General features: G+C 43.2%; 1 protein-coding gene across 1 annotated transcript; it reads left to right on the forward strand.

The window, feature by feature from the left end:
- Wdr3 (WD repeat domain 3) lies at positions 1 to 25,342 on the forward strand. The gene is made up of 27 exons (XM_075981795.1): positions 1 to 57; positions 1,795 to 1,997; positions 2,972 to 3,181; positions 4,286 to 4,404; positions 5,452 to 5,530; positions 7,056 to 7,151; positions 8,003 to 8,116; positions 8,301 to 8,402; positions 8,956 to 9,053; positions 9,771 to 9,875; positions 10,469 to 10,699; positions 12,739 to 12,832; positions 14,055 to 14,156; positions 15,238 to 15,323; positions 15,451 to 15,586; positions 16,281 to 16,337; positions 17,158 to 17,258; positions 17,404 to 17,515; positions 17,652 to 17,786; positions 18,038 to 18,088; positions 18,480 to 18,545; positions 18,988 to 19,080; positions 19,483 to 19,530; positions 21,547 to 21,590; positions 23,203 to 23,331; positions 24,433 to 24,526; positions 24,760 to 25,342. The coding sequence occupies exons 2-27, from the start codon at positions 1,827 to 1,829 to the stop codon at positions 24,913 to 24,915; spliced, it is 2,829 nt and encodes a 942-aa protein (XP_075837910.1). The 5' UTR covers positions 1 to 57; positions 1,795 to 1,826; the 3' UTR covers positions 24,916 to 25,342.
- The last annotated feature ends 322 nt before the right edge of the window (positions 25,343 to 25,664 follow it).

Raw genomic sequence — 25,664 nt, forward strand, 5'->3', positions numbered from 1 at the left:
AACCGGACCGGAAGGGGCGGGTCCGAGGGCGGTGCTGCCTGCTGGAGCCTCGTGGAGGTGAGTGTTGCTGGCTGCTTGAAGATTGCGGGGAGCGGTTCCCTGCCCTGTGGTGCTCTGGATGGGCGGACGCGGTGGAGGGCTCCGTGCTGTGGGCACCAGGGTGGCCGGGGAGAGTCCTGTGTCCGCGGCCGTTTGCACCACAGAACCCGGCCCACTGCTCCGGGGCCGGAGGGTGCGAGGCCGCCGGAACTGCCTTACTTTCCTGGGGTTGAGGGGTGGGGGATGGAGGGCTTCTACGACTTCGAATGAAAAACACGGAAGTGAAGTGCTAGGTAGCAAACTGTGGAGCAACTCAGTGATGACAAGCTGGGAATAAAAGTGCTGCGCACAGAAAAACGGATGCTCTTCAGGGAAACAGTCAAAGGAGATGACAGACATAGAGACGTGTTTAGCATGGTGATTAGCAGCAAAAATTATGGAGTTAGGTTGGCTATAATGGAGCATGGCTTTGGCGCTTCCTGGTTGATTTTGAGCTACTTGTTCAGCATCCTTGTCTGTAAAATGGATAAGAATAATTGTCTCTTCTGTTATTGAAGAGAATTTTTGTGACACATTTTCAATGTACTAGACACTTACTGTTTTGCTTCTGCTAATGAAGTTACTGCATGTTGTTAAAGAACTGCATGTGTTTTGCCCAATAAATCATTTACTGTACTTCCGGAGCTCTAAGCCTTGCCACTATCTTTTTTTTTTTTTTAATGAGTCAAAGATTACTAGAAACTCTAAAACCTTAAAGTAAAATGAGATGAGGGATTTAGGAAGTAAGGTAGTCCTGTAAGGTACTCGAGAGGGGGTGCTCTATAGATGCTTGGAACTCTTCATGGACATAGATACATGGACCTAGATATAGTGATGTGGGGGTCCCCGAGCCCCAGTGTGCTGTATGCGTTCTCCACTGATAATACTCCAGAAGGGCATCAAATGGGCAAGTTCAGTTAAACTGGAGGAATAAGAATAAATGCAGAATTGATTTTTTTTTTTTGAGCCAGGGTGACAGTCATATGTAGCCAAAGCTGTCCCTGGACTTCTTATGGAGCTGCTGAGATTAAAGGTGTGCACTACCGCAGATGGCCCATTTAGCACTGGCGGTCGAACCCAGGAACTCTAGTATGCTAGGCAAGCTGAGCTACGTTCTTAGCCCTTTGTCTTTATTGGCTTAATCTTGGTTCTCATGAGAAGAAAGTGAAGCTGGATTTACGGTCCTCTTTGATGCAACCATTCAGTCTAAGCAGACTGGTTTCAGTGTCAGAATTTTGATAGCGGTTGACAGGGCAAAAGCGAGTTGTGTGGCTGCCTTGAAGCTTTCGTGTTACGTGTTAGAGAGGTGATTGTGACAGTAGAAACTCAGTGTAAACACAGGAAGGTGTTGCCACTCTTGTGGGCCTGGGGCATCTGAAGTCCTTGACATGACTGTGTTCACGTCAGCAGGCCACATTCACCCCGGACTTCTTCTGTTCTACACACAGGTTCTGTCGGAATTTGGAGTTCATGGAGTCCAGCTAGGCTGACCCTGAGCTCCCAGGATCTGTATCTCCGCCTTCTGAGTGCTGGGATCATATACACATTTCTCTGTGCCTGGCTTTTTGTATTGGTACTAGAGATCATACTTGTATAGCAAGTACTTTACCCTGAACCAAGTTATTATATGCTTTTGACCACATGAGAAATGGTTTGTGTTTGTTAGCCTTCCAGAACCAATGTACTGCAAAAACTGAATTTTGTTTATATTCACAGATTACCTTCCCGGTGGCTTCAGACGCCTTAACATGGGGCTTACCAAACAGTATCTCCGATATGTGCCTAGTGCTGTCTTTGGCTTGATTGGCAGCCAAAAAGGTAACATTGTGTTTGTGACACTTCGTGGGGAGAAAGGACGCTATGTGGCAGTGCCCGCCTGCGAACACGTTTTTATCTGGGACTTGAGGAAAGGCGAGAAGGTGAGTCCGAAATGAGGAAGTTGACACTGACTTTGACTGACCTGCCCGCATTAATTTGTGTGAGAGCCCTCAAGTGATCATGTCCGTTTGCTTCTAGATAGCTAGCCCCAAACTCTGCTGGATTCTGAGAATCTCAGCCCAACAGCTTGCTTCTTAGCTGTCTGTCTGTGTTAATTGTCATAGGCCATTAGTTGTAGCTCTTACTCACTTCTGCTTTTGTTTACAAATTCTACCTTTCAAGTTCTGCTTGTGTGCACAGCCAGTCGTATACTATTAGGATTTCAAAAGGACTGTTATTCCACTGTGTGAGTAGAGTACCGAACTCTGCTTTGACTGTGACTGAGGTTGTTCCTTTTCGCTAAGCACATGGGGGTAGGTATTTGATTCATCTCTGTTTCCTGTGTGACTCCTAACAGGTGAGAGGATGGATAGATTAGGTAGGTAGGTAGGTAGGTAGGTAGGTAGGGAGATAGATAGATAGATAGATAGATTAGATAGATACTTGTTGCTACCCAGATAGGTACGTAGATAGGTAGGTAGGTAGGTAGGTAGGTAGATAGATAGATAGATAGATAGATAGATAGATAGGTGTCTCTACCCAGATAGATAGATACAGACAGACAGCAGACAGACACGCACACTTGTTGCTACCCTTAGCCTCTTGGGATGAAACCACTAGTGCTTTAGTGCCATGAGGCTATGTTAAAGCCAGGCTGGGTTTATAGCCCTTTATGAAAATACACTAAAAGTTTGGTGACTTATTTCATTGTCTGGATAGTTTGCGTGTATCTACCAATGTCAAGCTTGAGAGTAAACGGATACCTTTTGAAGATCTCGTTGTCTCTGCTTGTAGATTTTTATCATTGTGCACCCATGACTGTAAACTGTTGGTTCTCACTGTGTTACTGAAATCATGCCCACGCCGGTGTTTTCATGCATGCCTCACTCCTCTGCGTTGGTTTTTATGATTTCAGATCCTTATCCTTCAGGGGCTTAAACAAGAAGTCACTTGCTTGTGTCCTTCCCCAGATGGGCTGCATCTGGCTGTTGGCTACGAGGATGGATCCATCCGCATCTTCAGTCTCCTCAGTGGTGAGGGAAACATAACCTTCAATGGACACAAAGCAGCTGTCACCAGCTTAAAGTACGATCAGCTGGGAGGCAGACTGGCTTCTGGGTCCAAGGTGAGCCTCGGAGACAGGTGTCGCACTGTGTAGAAACAGGTCATTCACATCAACCACATGAACCTGGTGCACAAAGATAGTGCACAGTTGGGAGAAATAGAGTGAGGAAGATGGGTTAGCATGGGGAGGGAGTATGCTTCTTATTTTCTGTTGTGTTTTCTGTGAAAAGATAAAAAAGTCTGAATAATGAAAGAATAAGACAGAGGTCCTCTGGAACCCATCATATTGTGGAAGAGCTACCCCAAACTATAAAACAGGGGACGGTGAAGGAAAGATGATAATAATTGCCAGTGAATTCTGTAAAGTTAGTATTATTCCTGTGTTTTTGAAAGTTAATGAGTTAGAGTCAGGCATTCTGGTGCTCACCTTTAATCCCAACAGGCAAAAGATAGGGGCACCTACATCTCTGTCACTGAAGGGAAGGAAATTGGCTGTCATTTCCAGAAATGTGATAATACCCAGATACACAGGTGGGAAGCTGGTCTTCTCATGCATGTCTTTGGTAGTTGTATAGATAGATTCAGTGTAAGGACTGCTTTAATGATGTGCATCTAAACTGTAAAAATAACCATATCCTTTAACCAAGAATATCAGACTGTAGTGTTTATATGTACTAAGACAAATGTACAAGGATTTATGCATGTGAAATGATCCATATGTATAAAATATAAAATTTAAACTGTGATACTAGAAATTAGAGTACAGCAGATTTAACTATCAAAATACATTAAATAAGAAGATGGTTCTAAAGTGAGCACATAGCATGAATTCTGTTTTCCTCTTTATTTTGATATGTGTTTTTGATGTGGGGTCTTACTGGACTGTCCAGCTTTTCTCCCTCGTAGGTGGGACTACAGGGGCCTGTTGCCGTACCTAAATATTAAGAAGATAGCCCTGAAATCTCATGCATTTACAACTAGAACAATGTAAACCAAAGTTTTTGCTCGTTATTCCTCAGTGAAAGGGTAGGCTGCTGCCTAGCCTGCTTTCCTAGTTGTACAGGACAGTATATGGCCTCTGTCGCGATTGAGTCCCATTATTTGTAGCCTTTGGCCTTTTGTGGTAAGAAGAATGTTTTTTCTTATGTGTTACTTTATTCCTAAGGATACAGATGTTATTATCTGGGATGTGATCAATGAGAGTGGCCTCTACCGTCTCAAAGGACACAAGGATGCGGTCACACACGCTCTGTTCCTACGAGAAAGGAATCTGCTAGTTACAAGGTAAAGACAATGAATTTCAGAGTTTTGAAGAGTTGGCCTCACTGCTTGTTGCTCCCTGCTATGCATGTGTGTCGGTGTGCTTCCTCTCGAGCTGCCAGCTTTCCCCCTTCTGCCTCTCAAATGCTGGAGTTTTGCCGTAAGTCACAGCGTTTTGAAACTTTTCTGATTCTCTTGTCGAGTGGGTGTTTGTTTTCTAGATCTCTCGAAGGCAGAATGCTAAGCTATGTGTTTAGTTCAGCCTGCCTTTTGAGGGAAAATGTGTCGCAGGCATAATCAACATCTGTTAGGTTAAACCATTTGAAAATTTTAATTTTGTTATGTTAAAAAAGATCAAATATTGTCAGCTTTATATGGCCCAGCCCACTGTAACCACTGTAAGGCGTTCACTCAGGAAAGACTAAGAGCATAAGATCTGTCAGGCAGTAATTAGAGAAACATTATAGTAGCTCGGGAAGAGCCCCAAGCCCTGTCCCAGTGGAGATTTGTTAGGGGAATAAGAACAAACAGGGTTTGAGACGGATGCTAGAAGAGACTGACCTTGATTCTGTGAAGAACATTACGTTAGTCAACTTTAACAATAGGTTACCTCAGTGTTGTGGGATGGGAGAGCTGCAGTGGGCACAGAGACCGTGTGAGAAGCTGCTGAATTAATGCAGGTTGGAGGAGACATCCAGGTTTTTACAGATGTGGATTAGGAGTCCAGCTTGAGAGACCCAACAGAGGAGGTGTTTTCAGTGTGGAGAAGCTGATGTGGGTGACAGGGAGCTGGGAGGTCGCTGAAGATCCTGTGCTAGAGAGTGGCGGTGCTGTAAGTGATGTGGGCAGAAGGCAGATGGATCATGTGTTCTGGAGCGCAGTCACTTCTGTGTGTAGGAGGGAGCTCCTTATTTTCACGGGAGAGTTGAGATTCTTCACTTTCCAGGGCACTCAGATAGACTAGCTTCCAACATTCCTGCTGTGTTATTCTAAAACAACAAATGAGTTGCTCACATCCCTGTTAGTTTAATGAATCTTCCCAGTAAGATTCCTTTCCGGTTTTTCTTTTAGTGGGAAAGATACTATGGTAAAGTGGTGGGATCTTGATAACCAGCACTGCTTCAAAACAATGGTCGGCCACCGGACTGAGGTACGTGGGGGCTCCAGAGAAGTGTGACAAAGCAAAAGGCAAAAGATGGTTTCTCCCCTGGCTTTTCTTGGCTCTTCTTACTGCTAATACTGATGTGTGTGCTGTCCTGAGAGATAGTGAGGTTTGCTGGGAAGAAGCAGTGGCAGATGTAGCTTTTCTGCTCTTGGTGGCTTACAACCTTTGAGTTCATTATTTTAAACTCACCTATGACTGTTGTATTAGAATTCTCTAGAGGAACAGAACTTATAGAATGGATATATATGTATTTATGTATGTATGTATACATAAAGGGGATTTATTAGAATGACTTACAGGCTATGGTCCAGCTAGTCTCAACAATGGCTAGCAACCTATAGAATGCTCCAAGAATTTATTAGTTATTCAGTCCATGAGGCCGATGGCTCAGCTGATCTGTGAATGCCAGGATCTTGAAGAAGTAGGCTTTAGTGCCAGTCAAGGGATGGATTTGCCAATGAGAGTGAGAGCAAGCAGGCAGAGAGAGAGCAAGCTTCCTTTTCCCACGTCCTTTATCTAGGCTGCCAGCAGAAAGTGTGGCCAGATTAAATGTGCATCTTCCCACCTCAAAAGATCTGGATTGAATGTGTATCTTCCCACTTGAAGGATTCAGATTAGAAGCAGATCTTTTCATTTCAAATGCTTTAGTTAAGAAAAAAATCCCCGACGGGTGGTGGTGGCACATGCCTTTAATCTCAGAATTCAGGAGGCAGAGGCAGGTATATCTCTTGAGTTTGAGGCCAGCCTGGTCTACAGAGCAAGTTCCAGAATGGACTCCATAGCTACTGGGAAACCCTGTCTCAAAAAACAAAAAAAAAGAAAAGAAAAGAAAAAACAGAAAAAAAAATCCCTCACAGGTGTGCTCACTCATTTGCGTTAATTCCAGATGTAATCAAGTTGACAAACAAGAATTAGCCGCAACTGTGGAATCATTTAATGATATGTGAATTGCCTTTCCCAGGCGCATACATAGAGCAAAAGGGTAGTTTTATGTTTACCTGAACAAGATTTATTCAGCCAAGTTCAGAGGATAGTTTAAATATCTTTGCCTTCCTTTATGTCAGGCATTCAAAAACATACTTGTAATAATGAAGGATTCTAATAAAGAGAATTCTATGAAAATTTATTGGGAATAGTATTGCCGTGTCATTACTGTTTAAATCTTGGATGCTAAAGGCTGAGGATTATGAAGTAGACATTAATAAGGCATCTTTTATTTGCCAGACATTGCCCAAAACAACTGAGACCCTGAGTCGTGGATTGTGCTCGGTACTTGTGTAGCTATTATCTGAACAGGACAGTAGGAAAGTAGAGAAATCCTAGTAGCACATGGACAGTTTCCCCACTGGAAAAGTGCTTCACTTAGTGGGTTGGGAAAGCTCTCCTTAATACACTGTTGCTTAGATTTGAAATGCCAGAGGGAGTTCAGTATAGTGAATGTACACTTTTGCAACACTTCATTATGCTACTTGGAGTATTAAAGACTGATCAAGCTGTTTTTTATTCCTAGGTGTGGGGCTTGGTTCTGGTTTCTGAAGAAAAGAGATTAATCACTGGGGCTGCAGACAGTGAGCTGAGAGCCTGGGATATCGCCTATCTGCAGGAGGTAATGACTGTGTTCAAATCATGGCCAGTTGCATGTTTTAACAGTTCATCTCATAAACATAGAATCAGATGAAATAGAAGGAATTCTTACATTGATGACCTGAGTGTTCTAAACAAGACTTTTCTTCATTGTGCATTCTAGCTTTGATTTATTTAAGCTGAAAAGAGAAGATTATGGCTTAGAGCTTCTGGTAATAATGTTGTTTAGGTTGTGGCATTTTAGCCTTGTATTCCTGGACCTATGGACATATCTGGGTGGACTTTAGAGGTCCTCCTCTTCAAACAACAGTCTTTGTAGGATGCATGCATTTTTTTGTACACGTGTTCTCAGGAGTCTTCCAGTGGTTCTCAATTTATGCGTGTGTGGGGGCGTGTAAGCTTTAGGCTCAGTTGGAGTTAGTGTATAGCCATACATCCAGTAGCCATTGTGATGGGTTTATATATCTTAGCCTAGTGTCTGTTTTTCCTGTGTTTAAGGAGAAACTATAATATACCTTACACTGCCTCTGCCAGTACCAATACCAGTGGCAAGCTTTCGCTCTAGAATATCTTTTTTCCTACAAAGAGAAAACTTTGACGTTAAGGAAGAGGTGTGCCATTAGTTTTTAGTACTATTGTCTACTCATATATAGTCCTCACACTATGGAAAGTCAATGGAGATTGTATAATCAATAGTGTTTTGTTGTATATAATGCCAATTTCTAATATATTCTGAAACTTGTCCTGACATTGAAGAAGTTTATCAGAGGTCACCAGTCAAGATGTAAGTCGTTGAGAGGCTTCTAGGTCATTGGGGTGAAGAGTCATACCTGAGACATTTGTAACTTTTATTCTTCCATCTCTATAAATTAGATTGATGACCCAGAAGAACCAGAGCCCAAGAAAATCAAAGAGTGTCCTAGAACACAGGACACACCTGAAGCAGAGGATGGCGCTCTTGAGGCGGATGAAGCGTCTGAAGAAGATGTAATCTATTTTGTTTCTTTGGTTGGACTGAGTTAGTCGGGCAAGAAAGGGCAGATTTTAGGTTAACCATCTCCAGTATCATTTTAGGGGATGTTTTGTCACCTATATATATTAAGTTCATGCCTTTTCAGAGGCTTTAATAGAGCAGACGTTTAACCCCCATGTCCACTTGCTTCCTCTGTAGCGCATCCTGTCCTGCAGAAAAGCTGGCTCCATAATGCGGGAAGGAAGGGACAGAGTTGTGAGCCTGGCTGTGGACAAGACTGGCCGGATTCTTGCATGCCACGTGAGTACCAGGCTTAGAGAACAGTCACACTGTTCCCTCTCAATTTTAGTGTCTAATAATTCAGAAAATGGGTCTGGAATGATAGCTCAGTGGACGAGTGACGCACTTGCAGAGGACCTGGGTTTGGGTCCCATTGTCCATGTTGGGCTTTTCGCAGCCACTTGTGACTCCAGCTTTAGGGGATCTGATCAGACGTGTCTGACCTCTGCAGGCACCTCCACTCCCATGCACATACCCACACGAAAACACACACCATATAAAACTGAATTAATTAATATGAGTGTCTAATGTTCTAGCATAGCATTTATAACATGAATGAAAGTAACTACATTTGTTATTATTAAAGACCACTTATTAAAGGCTAGCTTTTCTCATCAATGTTAAAGGCGCATGATTTATAGGCGAGACAACAAACCCAGAGAGATGAACTTGTTCGTGATGATCCAGCCAGTAAGGGAAGACACATAAATGTTACTGTTTCATTCTTGCAGTGTATAAGCTAAATTGTAAACTGCCTGTCTTAGACTCACATTGCCTGCCTTTTCCTTTCTAGGGAAATGATTCTGTGCTCGAAGTATTTTGTATCCTTTCCAAAGCAGAAATTCAGAAGAAAATGGATAAGAAGCTGAAAAAAGCTAGAAAGAAAGCAAAGTATGTTTTAAAAAAAAATAGTGATAATAAAACATCCTGGGTAGCCATATATTATAGAAAAACTGACTTTTAATGAAAACACTGGCTTGATTACATATTAGAGCTAAAAACTAGAGAATTTTTGGTTACTGGTACCATAAGGTTTGAATTTTTGATTCATACTTCTTTATTCCTAACACACTTCTGAGTCATACTAAGACCCTCACAGAAATAGACTGCAGACTCCAGGCACACTGGGAATATCTGTGCAAGTATCAGGGACATGCAGGCAGGCGATTCTGCAGCCAGCTGGCCAACCAGGAGCAGAACCCGAGGATTCCAAGTTCCCTAAGAGACACTCAAACAGTGTCTCAAAGTGGAGCATAGTTGAGGAAGACAGGCATCCTACATGGGTATCTGGCCTCCACACACTCAAACATACCACAGAAGACCAAAGAAAGAAGAAAGTCTTTAATGGTTGGTTTATCAGAACACCCCATTGCAGAGACTTGGGTGACAGAGATCGCAGGAGATGATAAGGGCCAGTTGCATTCCCAGTCTGTTTACTAAGGGTGACCAGTGAACTGTAGTCTGCTCAGTTCTCAAGGTAACCCTGGAGGCCAGGCCACTTCTCCAGCATCACCCACTTGTTTGTCCCAGGACCAGAGTGTCGGTCGGTAGAGTGAGAATCTCCTGGAAAATTGATAGGTGATATTTCAGGTGTGTTTCCCTTTCTAGGCTGAATACTGACAGTGGGGAGGAGGACCCAGAAACTAGTGTCTCAATGACTCTGCAGGATGAGATCCATCGGGTGGCCAATATCAAGACTTCTTCCAAGATCAAGTAAGTGAAGATTTAGTGTCTTAAGTATCCCTGGCATGTCAGGATATTTACCAGTGTGTGTGTGAATTAAATTTGAAGGTGGTGATCATGTCACATTCACAAGCCCACATGACCATTTTTTTATTATTATTTATTAATACTTTCAGGCTACCAAATATGTGTCAAAACTAAGAGCTGAATGCAGATTTCATGTATTTATTTATTTATTACTTTTTTACTTTAAAATCCTATGCTGTGGGTCTCTGGGATGGTTCAGCAGGTGTAGGGAAAGGTGCTTGCTGCTGTGCCTGACAGCCTTCTTTGGTCCCTGGGGCCCATGTGGGAGAAGAAGAGAACGGGCTCCTTCAAGTTGTCCTGAGCTCCACACGCATGTGGCCCATATACATGTGTACACACATACACACTCAAATAAGTAAAAGCAATAAAAAATTTTAAGGCCTGTGCTCTACTGCTGCTCAATACCCAGAACAGTATTATATCTAAAGTTCTGTGTGCATGCTTAAACCGTAGATTGACATAAGCTTTTCTTAGGAAATGTTGACTTCATGAGCCAAGACAGTAGCTGGAATGTTTGTGATGACTCTGCCTTGCAGATCCTTTGACCTGATTCATTCACCTCAAGGAGAGTTAAAGGCAGTCTTCCTGCTGCAGAATAACCTGGTGGAATTATATTCACTCAACGCATCCCTGCCGACCCCTCAGCCTATCAGGACAAGCAGGATCACCATTGGAGGCCACCGCAGTGATGTGCGCACTTTGTCATTCAGCTCGGATAACATAGCTATGCTTTCAGCCGCAGCTGATTCCGTTAAGATCTGGAACAGGTCTGTGAATGATTCCTGTACCTCCATTGAGTAGAATTGCCTTTTCTTTGAAATGTTTGTGGTACTCTTGATGATTGGCTTTTATTCTCAAGAACCTAAACACGGTTCAGTTAAAAGATCAATTGGTGCATTTTGGCGTTGGTCTGTGGAGCTTCTATCAGATTTTGGTATGGAGCTGGTGAGACTGCTCTGCAGGTAAAAGTACTTGGCACTAAGGACCTGAGTTTGATCTCTGGAGAGTGGGAAGTGAGAACTGGCTCTTGCAAGTCGTCTTCTGTCCGTGGGGGTGTGTGTGTGTGTGTGTGTGTGCGCGCGTGCCTGCTTCTCTCCATGAATAACATGGAAAAATAAAATTAAAAAAATTAAATTTGGAGTAAAATAAGCCAAGTTTTTCCTTCCTTTGAAGCTCTGGCTGCATTTGGCTAGAAGGAAGCGTGCAGCCAGTGCACCCTCATATCTGAGTCTACATGCCACCAGAAGTCTCTCTCACACTCTGCCCTCCTTCCTTTCCTAAGACCTCGGGTAATGCAAATACTCTAATGCCGATGGTATTGCTTCCTAGTTCACCATCTAGAATCGTATTCCGTGTGTTCTCATAGAATGTTAATTTAGCTAATTTAGTGAATCTCTGCTAATTACGTTTGTCTATGTCCATATATAGTAAACAGGAAGTACGTGAGGCCATGACAGGTATAAGAGAGCATACTCTTTTTACAGAACCCCCCTCCCCCAGGGGGGGTTTCTCTCTGTAATAGTCCTAGCTGTCCTGGAACTCACTCTATAGACCAGGCTGGCCTTGAACTCAGAGATCTGCCTGCCTCTACCTCAGGGATTTAATCCCAGTGCTGGGATTAAAGAGGTGCACCACCACTGCTCAGCCTTACAGAAAAATTTTTATATAGACTATACTAAGCATAAAAATGAGTAACAAGTTGGGTGTGGTGGTGCACACCTTTAATCCTAACACTCAGGAGGCAGAAGCAGATAGATCTCAGTGAATTGAAGGTCAGCCTGGTCTACAGAGCGAGTTCCAGGACAGCAAGGGATATTACACAGAGAAACCATGCCTATTAAACCAAACAGAACAGTAAGTTATTAACAGTGTCACATGCGGTACACGATGTGCTGCACTTTACATAAACTTCAGCTCAGGTTTGCGTACATCAGCTTCACTAAAAAAGGTAAGTACACACAATGCACTTCAGTGGCAAAAAATTGTTTTTAAAAATTTATTTTTTAAGTGTTTGTGCATGCCTGGAGCCCATTGGGGTCAGAAGAGGGCATTGGGCATTTGTATACCCTAGAACCTGATTACAAAACAGGCATGAGCTGCCATGTGAGTGATGGGAATCAAACCCAGGTTCTCTGGAAGAGCAGCAAGTGCTCTTAACCACTGAACCATTTTCTACTCCATTATAGTCTTAACAGGACTTTCAAGTATGTGGTGTGTCGTTGACGAAAACATTGCAAAGAGGTGTATGTCTGTCTACATTTGCTGATTGAATAAATGTTAACATTCTATGAAATGAATTTGTGGACTGGAGTGAGAGCTCAGCAGTTAACATCACTGGCTTCCTTTACAGAGGACCTGGGTTCAATTCCCAGCACCCACATGGTAGCTCACAACCATTTGTAACTCTAGTTCCAGGAGATCTGACACTCTCTTCTGGCCTCTGAGGGCACTACATGTCTGTGGTACACAGACATCCATGCAGGCTAAATATGCATGTACATAAATTAAGAGTAATAATAATAAAATTAATTTTTAGATATTGGTAAAGATAAGATAAGACATTTCAACCTGAAACTCTAAGCTCTTCTCTCCTAGGCCTTGGAGGCTGGGCTCTATGGAACCCAGCCGATACCTTGCTTTCCTCTGCTTTTGTATGGTCTCTTTTGTGACTAAGATGAATGTGAGCCACGAGTTAGACTTGTCTTCTGTCACGTCAATCTCTATGTGTGGCTCAGTGCACTGAAACACGTACTTCTAAGGTGGGAAACATTGCTTTATCGTGAACTCATGTCCCTTCTTCCCGCAGGTCTACCCTGCAGTGTATCCGCACGATGCCTTGTGAATATGCCCTCTGCTCCTTCTTCGTTCCTGGTGACAGGCAGGTGGTCATAGGAACAAAGGTAAAGCTGGGCTTCTTTGTCAGCAGCTCAAAAGATGTTCAAGAAGTTGGATTTTTTAGAACATTTTGGTAATTAATTTATTAGAGGTAGATAATAATTTATTGACCTTTTTGGTGTTTTTACAATTTTACTTTCTTGTTTAAAAAAATCAAATCATCTGTCAAATTACAAAAAAAGGCATTAAAGTCATTGAGGTAACTGCCATCAGCATTTTGATGATTATCCTGACATGCATCTTATAAATGTATGTAATTATGTTTAATTGATGGTAAGCTATATTAGTTGCAAATAATAAAATAAATGTATTATCAAGTTTGACAGAACATGGTATTCTAAAGCCATGACATCCTGACCAGGTCTTTATTCTTAGATTGTTGTCAGTTTGGGACAGCCATGATAAGACATGGATTTGGATTCAGATTGTCTTGCAAACCCCTCAGAGAATGCTGCTTCCCCTGTAAAACAGTGATGGCATGGCAGGGCCCCATGCTCCAGCACTTAGTCTCTTTGCAACCTTTGAAAGGTTCCTTTAGCCCTGCTAGCCTTACTTTGGAGTGCAAACAAACAGACTGGTCCCAGCGAAAGCAAGTAGTGAGAGCAGAATGGAATAAGGATTTAGGGTCATGTGTTGGTCTTGAGACAGAGATTTTCTTTGTAGCCCAGGCTGCCTCAAACTTAAGATTCTCCTATCTTAGCTTCCAAGTGCTATGACTGGATTCAGTTGTGGGGTGTTTTGAGAAGTATTTTTAAGCCGGGCGTTGGTGGCACACACCTTTAATCTCAGCACTCAGGAGGCAGAGGCAGGTGGATCTCTGTGAGTTCTAGGCCAACCTGGTCTACAAGAGCAAGTTCCAGGACAGGCTTCAAAGCTACAGAGAAACCCTGTCTCAAAGAACCAAAAACAAAAAGAAATAAAGGAAGGTTACCATTTGAATGTGTCTATAGCCATGGTGTTTCCCTTTTGAAGTGTGGAACCAGTGAAAGCAGCAGAGTCAAGAACTGCAAGGTTGTACTTTCCATAGCTGTGTATGAAGGCAGTTCTGCCAACATTAACTCCATGTTTCAGTGGGTAACAGTCTGTTTTCAGATAAGGAATACAGACAATATTTAGACAGGATCCATTTTCTGAGCAGTTGACCTGTGTTGTTGCTTTTCTAAACTCTGTGGGCATGAATCATGAAGTTTGTAGATGTGCTCTTTACAGCTCTGTTCACTTTCCTAGACCGGAAATCTGCAGCTTTTTGACCTGGCCTCGGGCAACCTCCTGGAGACAGTAGCTGCCCATGATGGAGCTCTGTGGTCCATGTCTCTTTCTCCAGATCAGGTAACCGCAATGGACTTTAAAGTCCTAGGCCTTGGCACTTGGGCTGCTCTGTCTAGTGTTGTCTCAGAAGGCTCGCCTGTGTGTCTGATCTTTAGATTTCACAGAGATGTCATTTCACACCTGTACTGTGAGTAGCTTCCATTGCAAAACTGAGTAGTTCAGCTGTTGATTCTCAGTAGCATGGCTTATGTTTAAACAGTGGTTTGTGGTACTTTACAGAGGGAAACATTTTCTGAACACATACAGAGGATGAAGTACACTTTGCCTTTCCCGCTTTAGTCCAGCAATGACTAGAGAAATTATTTAGCAAATATTTGAGCCCGATAGCTCAGTAATAAGTGCTTGCATTCCTGGTGCTTCCTCACCCGGAAAACTGCACGTTGAGCCCAATCCAGGTGCTGCTCTGACGTTTTGAGTTTGGTGGTCTTAGGTTCTTTTTTTTTTTGAAAATACTTTGGCATTTATCCAAATATTCTCAATGATAGCAATTCTTTATCCACTGAAAGTATGTATTTTTGGAAAAAGTAAATACAGAGTTTAGTGTAGCCACTGTCTGTTAGGATAATGTACATGTGGGCATGTGTGCTATGAGATGGGACAGCAGAGACCGCAGTTGATTTTTCTGTATTTGGGAAACCCTTGCAAAGGTGCTTATAGCAGGGACATTGCAGGAATAGTGCGTATGTTTCTGAGGTGAACACTGGAAACGGACTGCTCACTTGATACATGTGTATTAAACTAATCTTACTGCTTTGTAGCAAATTTGTTTGGCTTCTCTCTTAGGTGAAGTTGAAAAAATAGAAATAAAAGAAACGCCATCCTATACCTTAGAGGCTTTTCTTAATGATGGTGACAAGATGTTACCTAGGACTTCAGCAATCATACCTGTCATTGTTAGTCAGGCCTGGAATTCTCAAATGAGGTCTGGCAGTGCCCCAGTGGAGCAGTGGGGCGTGGGTACACTTTTCTTCATTCTTGTCAGCCTCCGTTAAGTAAAGAGAGTTTGAGGCTCTTTTGATGTGTGCTCAGCAGAGTTTTGGGGCTACATTGGTTTTTAACTGACGTGTCATTTAATTTTTAGCGTGGCTTTGTGACAGGTGGTGCTGATAAAACTGTCAAGTTCTGGGACTTTGAGCTGGTGACAGACAAAAACAGTACCCAGAAGAGGTGAGCGGATGTTTGTGTGGGGCTTTGGAATGAAGGGAGAGCTGTCATCGTGTGTCTCTGGGTCAGGTTTGGAACTGTGTCTGTGGAGTTCTCATCTGTCACTTCTTCCTTGCTGCTGTCTGGGTAGACTTTCTGTGAAGCACACCCGAACCCTGCAGCTAGACGAGGATGTCTTGTGTGTCAGTTACTCCCCCAATCAAAAGCTGTTGGCTGTGTCGCTGCTGGACTGCACTGTGAAGGTTTTCTATGTTGACACTTTAAAGGTACAGTGGTTTTGGCTGGGAATCATCTTTCTGTGAGACCTTGGAATTTGGGATGATCTAATGTGGCTGTTTTTTAGTTTTTATTGTGTTACACTTATTATCTCTTAGATGACTTTTCTTCTCTAGTGAGAGACAGAAGGGGAGTGGATCTGGATGGGAGGAGAAACTAATCAGGATATTATGTGAGAAAAGAATCTATTTTCAGTATAAGGGGAAAAAATTGGACGATACCCAGCAATAGTATATTTCTAAAAGTATGTTTATCAGAACTTAAGGGTATTAGAGACACCAATTGTGTTACAGAGTTTGTCGTTTGGTTTAAAACAAGCACTGGTTCATGTGTTCAGAAGATCTGTAGACAGAAAGCCCTGTCCTGTCATAGCTAACAGCTTTAAGTTCTGCTAATGGGTCCCATACCCAAAGTCTCAGGACTGCATTGGCCTCAGAATAATTGTCTCAGGGATACATACTGTGTGGGCAGACTCTGAGGTGTAAGTTTTGGGGAACCTGACTTTCTTCACTGAGCTTTAGTGTTCATGACAAATACATGTAAGGTCTGCATAGTAGACACAGGTGATCTTAGCAGGCAGCCCAGAAATGTGTTTAGCATTATACATTTATATTTGGCACCATATGTAACCGCTTGTATCTTGTAGACAAACATGAGTGATTTCTATTCTTTCTTTATGTTTAGTTTTTTCTCTCACTGTATGGACACAAACTGCCTGTTATATGCATGGACATCTCCCATGTAAGTAAAGTTTGTGGGTTGTCTTCTCCAAACCAAACGCTTCTCTCAGTTCTCAGTGTGCTACTTGGTTGTTCAGCACTTGCACCATCCTGTTGAGTTCATTACCCCTTCCTCCAAAAAGGCACAGGTCTGTATTCCAATCATAGCATAAACACTATCTAAGTCCTCCAAATTACCCATTGTGATTCTGGCAGGTTGCTGCTCTAAACTCCATGATTGGGAGACCATCCTAAAACCCATGGCTTTACAGCCAGCGTCCCTTTGCTGTAGGATGACGCTGGTGAGGATTTGAATATAAAATTCTGCTCTGTATAGTCTGTCGCATTTCCCCCTAATGACTACAAGTGAGAATGTGTATTTGAAAAGTGTCTACTTTGCACCAAAAGGGAACTAATGGAGCCCATAGCTGTAAGATCCTTGTATTAACACAGCCACTTGAACCTAAGCATGAGAGAATAGTGGTGGGGTGTGGGATAGAAGGCTAGGTCATAAACCTTCTAGTTGGGTCTTTTCCAGCAGCATTTTCTCTTTACTTTTCCTGCTCTCTCCACAAATCTCATTCCAGAGATGAGAGGGCCCCCTTTCTTATTTAACTGAATGAACAGATAGCTGACGTTAAGCACAGCACTGTTGCATTCTCCTGTGACATGGTCAGAGTTCATACCAAGCTCTAAGAAGCTCTAGAGGTCCGGGCACGGTATTCTGGGTAAAGAAAATTCTTGCCCTATTTTAATGTTTTTAAAGAAATGAGTTAAATGTTCTGCTTAGCTTTTGTCTAGTTTAATGAAACATTAAATAATATGTTGTTTCTGTGCCCTAGGATGGAGCGCTAATAGCAACCGGCTCTGCTGACAGAAATGTGAAAATCTGGGGTCTGGACTTTGGGGACTGCCACAGGTCTCTCTTCGCACACGATGACAGGTGGGTGTAGTCTTGGGAAAGGATCTATTGATGGTCTCAGGTAGTGATAAACTGAAAGTCCCAGGGAATAGGCATTTCCAGCTACTATAAGCATGCCTAGCTTACTGGCCTGGCATTCCTGATGCCTACCTCTTTCCACTCTTAGTGTGATGCACCTACGGTTTGTACCTAAGTCTCACCTCTTCTTCACCGCTGGGAAGGACCGCAAGATCAAGCAGTGGGATGCAGACAAGTTTGAGCACATCCAAACGCTGGAGGTAACCCTCGCCTGCTGTGCCTGATCATTGCTTTCGGAACTTTCTGTGAATGCTTACCGTGCCCACTAGCATAAGCAGGTAGTAAATGATAAGTAAGTTGTAATTCCTTGCGTCGGTTTGGTTTTCCATTGTCCAGGGGCACCACCAGGAAATATGGTGCTTGGCTGTCAGCCCCAGTGGAGACTACGTTGTATCAGCATCTCATGACAAGTCTCTGAGACTCTGGGAGAGAACGAGGGAGCCTCTTATTCTTGAGGAAGAAAGGGAAATGGTAAGACCTTTAAGTTTGTTTTCAGGTCTGGTGGGAGTAGCTTATAGACTGTCCCTGCTGAAGTTTCCTGTCCAGTGCAGTCACGCTCACACAGGAGGTGTTTACAAGGCCAGAGCCCCCTGTTCCCCACAGCCAGGTTGACACAGGTGCCATTGGTGTCCTGATGCTCTGAAAGAAGCCCTTTCCACTGCTTCCTTCGCTCTGCAGGATCTGTTTTTCCTTCAGTATAACTTCTGTGTGTCTCTTGGCAGCAAAGGGAAGCAGAGTATGAAGAGAGTGTGGCCAAAGAAGACCAGCCAGCAGTAAGTCAATCTTTTGGGGATACTGGAGTTGCTTAATTTCAAGAACTTATAATGAGAGAGGAACTGAGATTAGATGCCAGAGGCCCTGCCAGCTAATGTAATGTTTTATTCAGTTATAAAGTCAGTTCTGTGGCCAGCTTGTATGAAGATTCTCATCATTAGATGCCTTCTTCTTTTTGGAATGAAACTTTATAAGAAATTATAATTATTGAGCAAAACAAAAATTTAGATAAAAAGTTTGAGAAATTGGATACTTTATGAACATTTGCAGGATAATGCTAATGATGATACAAATAAAACATTTAATATTGTGCCTGTCCTCAGTGGGAGACAGTGACTGTGGCATTTTGGTACAACAATACCCATCTCGTTATTTCTTTGTTTCTGGCAGGTTCCAGGAGAGACTCAAGGTGACAGTTACTTCGCTGGGAAGAAAACGATTGAAACAGTCAAAGCAGTAAGTTGGCAGAGTGCTGTATCATCTGTTAAGAGGATTCTGACTTCTTAGTAAAAGCCTTACCCTATGCCAGCCGTATAGCCCTGGGTGGCACAAAGGCACCGATCATCACCTTTGTCTGATGCCCTTGGTCTACCATCTGACCAGGTGTAGCTCTTAGTGAGGAAAGCGCGTCTCCTCCTGAGAGTACACCTTCGGTGTTCCCAGGAGCTGCTCTGGTGTGTCCCGCCCAGTGTGATCTCATCTGAACCTGGTATTTTGTCTCTTTCTTACAAATTAAAAATAAGGAAAAATACTGAGACCTGAATGCTGCGTTGCACTCTAACTGGCATGTCTTTATTAAGCCAATTCAGGCTGTCACTAGCCAGGCCTTCCCGTTTCTGAGTCGTGGGCCGATGGGTGTGTGTTGGAATGATCTCTTATTTTGCCATCTTCTATGTAGGCTGAGAGGATCATGGAAGCCATCGAGTTGTACCGAGAAGAAACTGCAAAAATAAAAGAACACAGAGCCATTTGTAGGGCAGCGGGGAAAGAGGTGAGCCTGTCCAGCAAGTTATGCTCTAGGGAATCTTTACAAAAGAATTCTGAATGTCATTTCAGATTTAACTGTAATTCACGGATTAAAAGAAGTAGAGGAACTATGGGAGCAAAGAGGCTTCTGTATAAACAAGGAAGGATGGGAAATAACAGACCAAGGTGATGAGTATAAATGTGTGTTCATACATGAGTTTGCAGAACAGGATATCAGCTTCAGATCGTTAGATAAAATGTACTCAATTCATCCATCCATTCAGAACTGCAAGGCATGATTTCTTTTTTGGTGTTCCTTTTGGTGTTTGGATCTTTTTCAAAGTTTTAAAATACCACTGATGTTCCATCTGCAACAAACTTCGTCAAACCTATTTTTAATGACTGGGGCTTACTAACTTCTTCATAGGTTCCTCTTCCTGTCAACCCCATCCTGATGGCTTATGGCAATATTTCGGTGAGTACAATGTCTGTTTCTCTCCTTAGTGGTTCAAGGGTTAACTTCAGATACATGAAAGGCATTATGATTTGGGGGTCTTTCCTGCATCTTGGTGTCTTCTAAAATAGCTTGTGTCTCAGAGGGCTACTGATGAAGTCAGCTTCCCCAGGAGGTGTGTGTTACACCAGCCCACCTCTTCCCCAAGAGGTGTGTGTTACACCAGCCCGCCTCTTCCCCAGGAGGTGTGTGTTGCACCAGCCCACCTCTTCCCCAGGAGGTGTGTGTTACACCAGCCCGCCTCTTCCCCAGGAGGTGTGTGTTACACCAGCCCGCCTCTTTTCCAGGAGGTGTGTGTTACACCAGCCCGCTTCTTCCCCAAGAGGTGTGTGTTACACTAGCCCGCCTCTTCCCCAAGAGGTGTGTGTTACACCAGCCCGCCTCTTCCCCAGGAGGTGTGTGTTACACCAGCCCGCTTCTTCCCCAAGAGGTGTGTGTTACACCAGCCCGCCTCTTCCCCAGGAGGTGTGTGTTACACCAGCCCACCTCTTCCCCAAGGGGTGTGTGTTACACTAGCCCGCCTCTTCCCCAGGAGGTGTGTGTTACACCAGCCCACCTCTTCCCCAAGGGGTGTGTTACACTAGCCCGCCTCTTCCCCAGGAGGTGTGTGTTACACCAGCCCGCCTCTTCCCCAGGAGGTGTGTGTTACACTAGCCCGCCTCTTCCCCAGGAGGTGTGTGTTACACTAGCCCGCTTCTTCCCCAGGAGGTGTGTGTTACACTAGCCCGCTTCTTCCCCAGGAGGTGTGTGTTACACTAGCCCGCTTCTTCCCCAAGAGGTGTGTGTTACACTAGCCCGCTTCTTCCCCAAGAGGTGTGTGTTACACTAGCCCGCTTCTTCCCCAGGAGGTGTGTGTTACACTAGCCCGCCTCTTCCCCAGGAGGTGTGTGTTAAACTAGCCCGCCTCTTCCCCAGGAGGTGTGTGTTACACTAGCCCGCCTCTTCCCCAGGAGGTGTGTGTTACACTAGCCCGCCTCTTCCCCAGGAGGTGTGTGTTACACTAGCCCGCTTCTTCCCCAGGAGGTGTGTGTTACACTAGCCCGCCTCTTCCCCAGGAGGTGTGTGTTACACTAGCCCGCCTCTTCCCCAGGAGGTGTGTGTTACACCAGCCCACCTCTTCCCCAGGAGGTGTGTGTTACACCAGCCCGCCTCTTCCCCAGGAGGTGTGTGTTACACCAGCCCACCTCTTCCCCAGGAGGTGTGTGTTACACTAGCCCGCCTCTTCCCCAGGAGGTGTGTGTTACACCAGCCCACCTCTTCCCCAGGAGGTGTGTGTTACACTAGCCCGCCTCTTCCCCAGGAGGTGTGTGTTACACCAGCCCGCCTCTTCCCCAGGAGGTGTGTGTTACACTAGCCCGCTTCTTCCCCAAGAGGTGTGTGTTACACCAGCCCACCTCTTCCCCAGGAGGTGTGTGTTAAACTAGCCCGCCTCTTCCCCAGGAGGTGTGTGTTACACTAGCCCGCCTCTTCCCCAGGAGGTGTGTGTTACACTAGCCCGCTTCTTCCCCAGGAGGTGTGTGTTACACTAGCCCGCCTCTTCCCCAAGGGGTGTGTGTTACACTAGCCCACCTCTTCCCCAGGAGGTGTGTGTTACACCAGCCCACCTCTTCCACCTTTAGTGCATCATTATGCTTAGAATCACAACCTCTGAAGAGGTGTTCATTTAAATGAACTCAGATGTAAATCTTTAGAGGACCAGTTGAAGAAGGGAGGAGATGTACCAGGAGAATATGTCTATCTAGGAGTTGCTAATTGTTGGCTATTTTACTTTCATGTCTCGTTCATTACAATAATCTTAGAAGATCTTCGGGGTATAGATATGAAATGGTCCTAGCTTACAAGGAAGTACAGCCAATAAAGGAAATAACTTAATTATAACCCCAAATCTGGCTAACTCCAAGCCCTCACAGCCCTGCCATGTTAGGCCCTGATGGAAAGCACGAGAGATTCACTAATGCTGCTGTCCTTCCTTCGTAGCCTTCAGCGTATGTGTTAGAGGTCATTAAAGGGGTCAAGTCTAGGTAAGTCCCTGTGTTGTTGGAGCTCCCGGGAGAGTCATGGGTGTCTGAGAGGGGAGTAGACGTAGGAGCTGATACTCACCTTCCTTTTCATTTTGTCAAAAATTTAATGGAAAACAATTCATTCTAATACATTTTTAGGGGGCTGGAGAGATGGCTCAGCAGTTAAGAGTACTGAGTACTGAGTTCAATTCCCAGCAACCACATGGTGGCTCACAACCACCGGTAATGAAATCTAGTGCCCTCTTCTGGGCTGCAGGGATACATGCAGGCAGAACACTGTATGCATAATAAATAAATAAATCTTTTTTTTTTTAAATACATTTTTAAGTATAAAAAACAGGAAGCTGCTGAAGTATGAAGGATGTTTTAAAGGACAAATGTTATAGGTAATAAAATAGTAAAGAATCAATCAGATGCCACCTGAGAACCTGTTCTGTTGTGTATTTGTTCCACTTAGTTTGTGTGTATACACAATTGGAATCGTAAACGTACTAACGAGTTGGGCCACTCGTGCTCCAGGGAGTCACTGTATAGGTTTGTGTCTTATTCTTGCTCACATTGGCCTTGAACATTTGTTCACATTATTAATATTTTTCAAAAACACATGGGGTTGTTGAGCATTTCCTGCAATACAAGGAAGTATCATTGTTTGCTGCATTTCTTTTTGCTATTATCAATGATGCCTCAACAAAAAAGTTTATATATGTGTCTGTGCTCTTATTAAATATTTTAATATCCTTTTAACATATTTATTTGATTAAAAGTTACAGTCAACAAGTATGTGAAGTTTCAGTTGGTCTTCTTTCTTTGTGTTCTGGGGTAATCAGTCTGATTGGTTCTTAGAATTTGAGATACTGAAGTTTATTTTCCTAAATTGTACATGTGGCTCTCATAAAAAAGGAATAAAGACTTCTGAGGATAATACTGAGCTTTCACTAAAGGAATGTAAAGGGAACTTGGTAATGGAGTGCAGTAACCCATTCCAAGATGGGAGGGTTCTGTTCTGAAGGATGAGAGTTCTTCAATTAAGGAAGAAATTTCCTATCTGAACTGAAATCCTCTTAAGATTTCTAACTGGAATTGACATGGTACTGGAACTTGTTTTAGAAGAAACAAAATTAAAATGGTTAAGGATCAGTGTGCAAATCACTCAATCGCAGTCATCATTATAAACTCTAAAGCCTTGAAATACAGATGCACACACATACTGTACATCCATATACATACAGCCAATATATGCATAGAGTATTCACACACTATGCGTATATATACGTGTGTGTGTATACACACACACATACAATACATAAATTCAGTGTAACAGTATGTGTGCATGTATATCGTGAGAGAAGCATCATGAAGTTGGAAGAGAAGGGAACTTTCTACATGGCTTTGTGAACAATTTTTCTATAATACTTATATTTTCCTCATTCAGGGACTAAAATACTACCTAAACAGGTAAAATACTATATATGAAAGATGTTTAGAAGAATCATTTTGAGTGTAGGTGAATATTAATGGATAGAATCTGCTCAAATATAGAAGCAGGAAAAACAGTAAGGGGGAAGATGGGTAGCTGACGGTCTAAGGAGTGCGGTGTTTTGTTTCTCCTCAGTGAGCTGGAAGAGGCTCTGCTTGTGCTGCCCTTCTCCTATGTCCCCGACATTCTCAGCCTACTCAACGACTTTATCCAGAGGGGCACAGACATCGAGCTTCTGTGCCGCTGTCTCTTTTTTCTCCTCAGGTAACGTTTTCACAAATACTGTCTATTCAGCCAGACTACTTCTGTTGTGGGCTGGCTGAAGCTTTCACTGCTTGGGGATTAAAAATTCCTTGTTTCAGTATCAGACTGTTACAAAATAGTGCTTACCTTTGGGTGGTCATTCTTGCCTTTAAAACAAGGATCGCAGTGACCCACTTTTCAGAGTCACATGAGACCTAAGCTGCAGCTCAGGATGCGGTCTACAGTGATGCTAGGTAGCTTGTTCCCTAGCCAGCTTACTCCATTCATTTTGATTTTAAACTGTTGAGCTTAAGCTGAGCTTTGTGCTCACAATATTTAAAGAATAGCTGAATAATTTCTCTGGGTGTCTGCAGGAAATGGAGGGGACACAGGAAGGGAACTAAAGGACTTACAAATACTTAAACAGATACTTGGTGAAATGACTTAAGCATTTGATTTTGCTTGTTTTGAGACAGGATCTCGCTGTATTTCCCTGCCTGCCATGTAACATGTAGACCAGGCTGGCCTCAGATTTGCCTGCCTCTGCATTTTGAAGGCTAGGATTGCAGGTATATGCCACCCCATAGCTGGCCTTATTAGGTTGTTTTGAGGCAGGATTTCATTCTAGCCCGGGCTGACCTTGAACTCACTGTATAACCTAAGCTGGCCAAATTAATAGCTGTCTTGCCTCAGTGCCAGGATTAAAATGATGATCTACCATGAGTGCTGAGGTTAGAACTCAGGTCCTCATGCTTGTATGGGAAGCACCTTACTCACTGAGCTCTCTCTCTCTCCAATCCCCATGTCAGTTAGCATTGTTTCTTAGATTCCATCTTCTCTCTAGAGATTTCCATTGTCAGTATTTCTCTGGTTGTGTGGTAGATTTCTGAGAAAAGATGTGTATGTATTAATCAGGTTTAGTATAGTATTTTTCAAATTATCAGACTGACTGGTGGGAAACTTAGGTGATTTTTGTTATTGTTTTTGTTGGTTGAGTTTGTTAGAAGCCTGTATTTTACTCTCATAATGGTGAATTGGATCTATACCTTGTCATCTGTTTACTGTTTCTAGGGGGGATTGGTAGGGCTATGTCCTCTCTGCAGCATGACTTTTTTCTTTTAGGATTCACTTTGGCCAGATCACCAGCAACCAGATGCTCGTGCCTGTAATAGAGAAACTAAAGGAAACAACTATTTCAAAAGTCAGGCAAGTCCAGGTAAGCGTCTGTTACAGACATGTGCTCTAAAGGTGCCATATGCTAGGCCCTGTCTGTCACAACACCAGACATAACCCTCTACTTAGGGTTACTTTCTGTATTAGTGTAAACAGAACTTTTAAAACACTAACAGCAAGAGTCCTTAGAGAGGGGAAGAACTACAACACATTCTCAAAAGCCTCTTGCATTAACAACAGCAAAGAATTTCATTTCCTTTCTGTGTTCCTCGCTAGGATGTCATTGGCTTCAACATGGCAGGTCTCGATTATCTCAAGAGAGAGTGTGAAGCGAAGAGTGAAGTGACATTTTTTGCTGAAGCTACTGGTCTCTTGGAAGAGAAGAAGAGGAAACGAAGAAACAGGAGGAAGATGATTTTAACGCTGACTTAGAAACTGAAAGGCTGTGGGTTTTCCTGCTTCCCCTAAACTCTAAGGAACATGTAAACTAAGCTGTGGTGGAGTTGGCATCTTAAAAATACCAAAAACGATTGTGTTGTACATCTTTGGGTTCAGCTGTCAGCTGAGCTGAAGAAATCCAACACGGCTGTGTGTTCTGGCTCCCATCCTTTGGACTGGGCAGATTTAGTTTAAAAATCTGTGTTCTTCAGAATTGAGCCTTTATATTGTAACAAGAGCAAAAAAATATTTTTTTGGTTGTGTATTTGGTTTATTTGAATTGAAATAGGCATTTCAGAAGTGTCTCATATTTATGGCAGAGTATTTGTATCAGAGCTTTTCCATTTAAGATAATCATGTTTATTGTTGACCACTAACTGAAGAACCATGAACTAATAAAATAGCTTTTTCATTAAAACCATTTCAGATGTCTTGGTGACTGTCTGTATAATGGTGGGTAGGGTCTGCTGTAAATATGTCTGTTTACATGGTAGGAATTTGGGGAGGTAGGGGTGTCTAGAAAAAGATACCTCTGGGTCTAAGCTTTTCTTTGTGGGGAATTTATATCTTCTTAAGATAAGGACGAGAGGGAAGGCCATGCTGAGTTTGTCTTCCAAAATTTGTGTCTAATGGAACCTGAAATGTGACCTTGTTTGTAAAATGATCTGTGAAGATAAAGTGTTTGAGGATGAGGGTGGCCTCTGATCCGTGCAAAGGGTGACACAGAGAAGCTGACAAGGCAT

This window comes from Microtus pennsylvanicus, chromosome 7 (assembly GCF_037038515.1).
Source record: "Microtus pennsylvanicus isolate mMicPen1 chromosome 7, mMicPen1.hap1, whole genome shotgun sequence".
In the NCBI taxonomy this organism is placed as follows: Eukaryota; Metazoa; Chordata; class Mammalia; order Rodentia; family Cricetidae; genus Microtus; species Microtus pennsylvanicus.

Bases quoted from the DNA above. Each gene is read 5' to 3' on its own strand.
- Wdr3 (XM_075981795.1), top strand. From the start codon at position 1,827: ATGGGGCTTACCAAACAGTATCTCCGATATGTGCCTAGTGCTGTCTTT. The intron at 8,403-8,955 runs GTGAGTACCAGG...TTTCCTTTCTAG, and splicing joins GCCGGATTCTTGCATGCCAC to GGAAATGATTCTGTGCTCGA. The intron at 18,089-18,479 runs GTAAGTCAATCT...TGTTTCTGGCAG, and splicing joins CCAAAGAAGACCAGCCAGCA to GTTCCAGGAGAGACTCAAGG.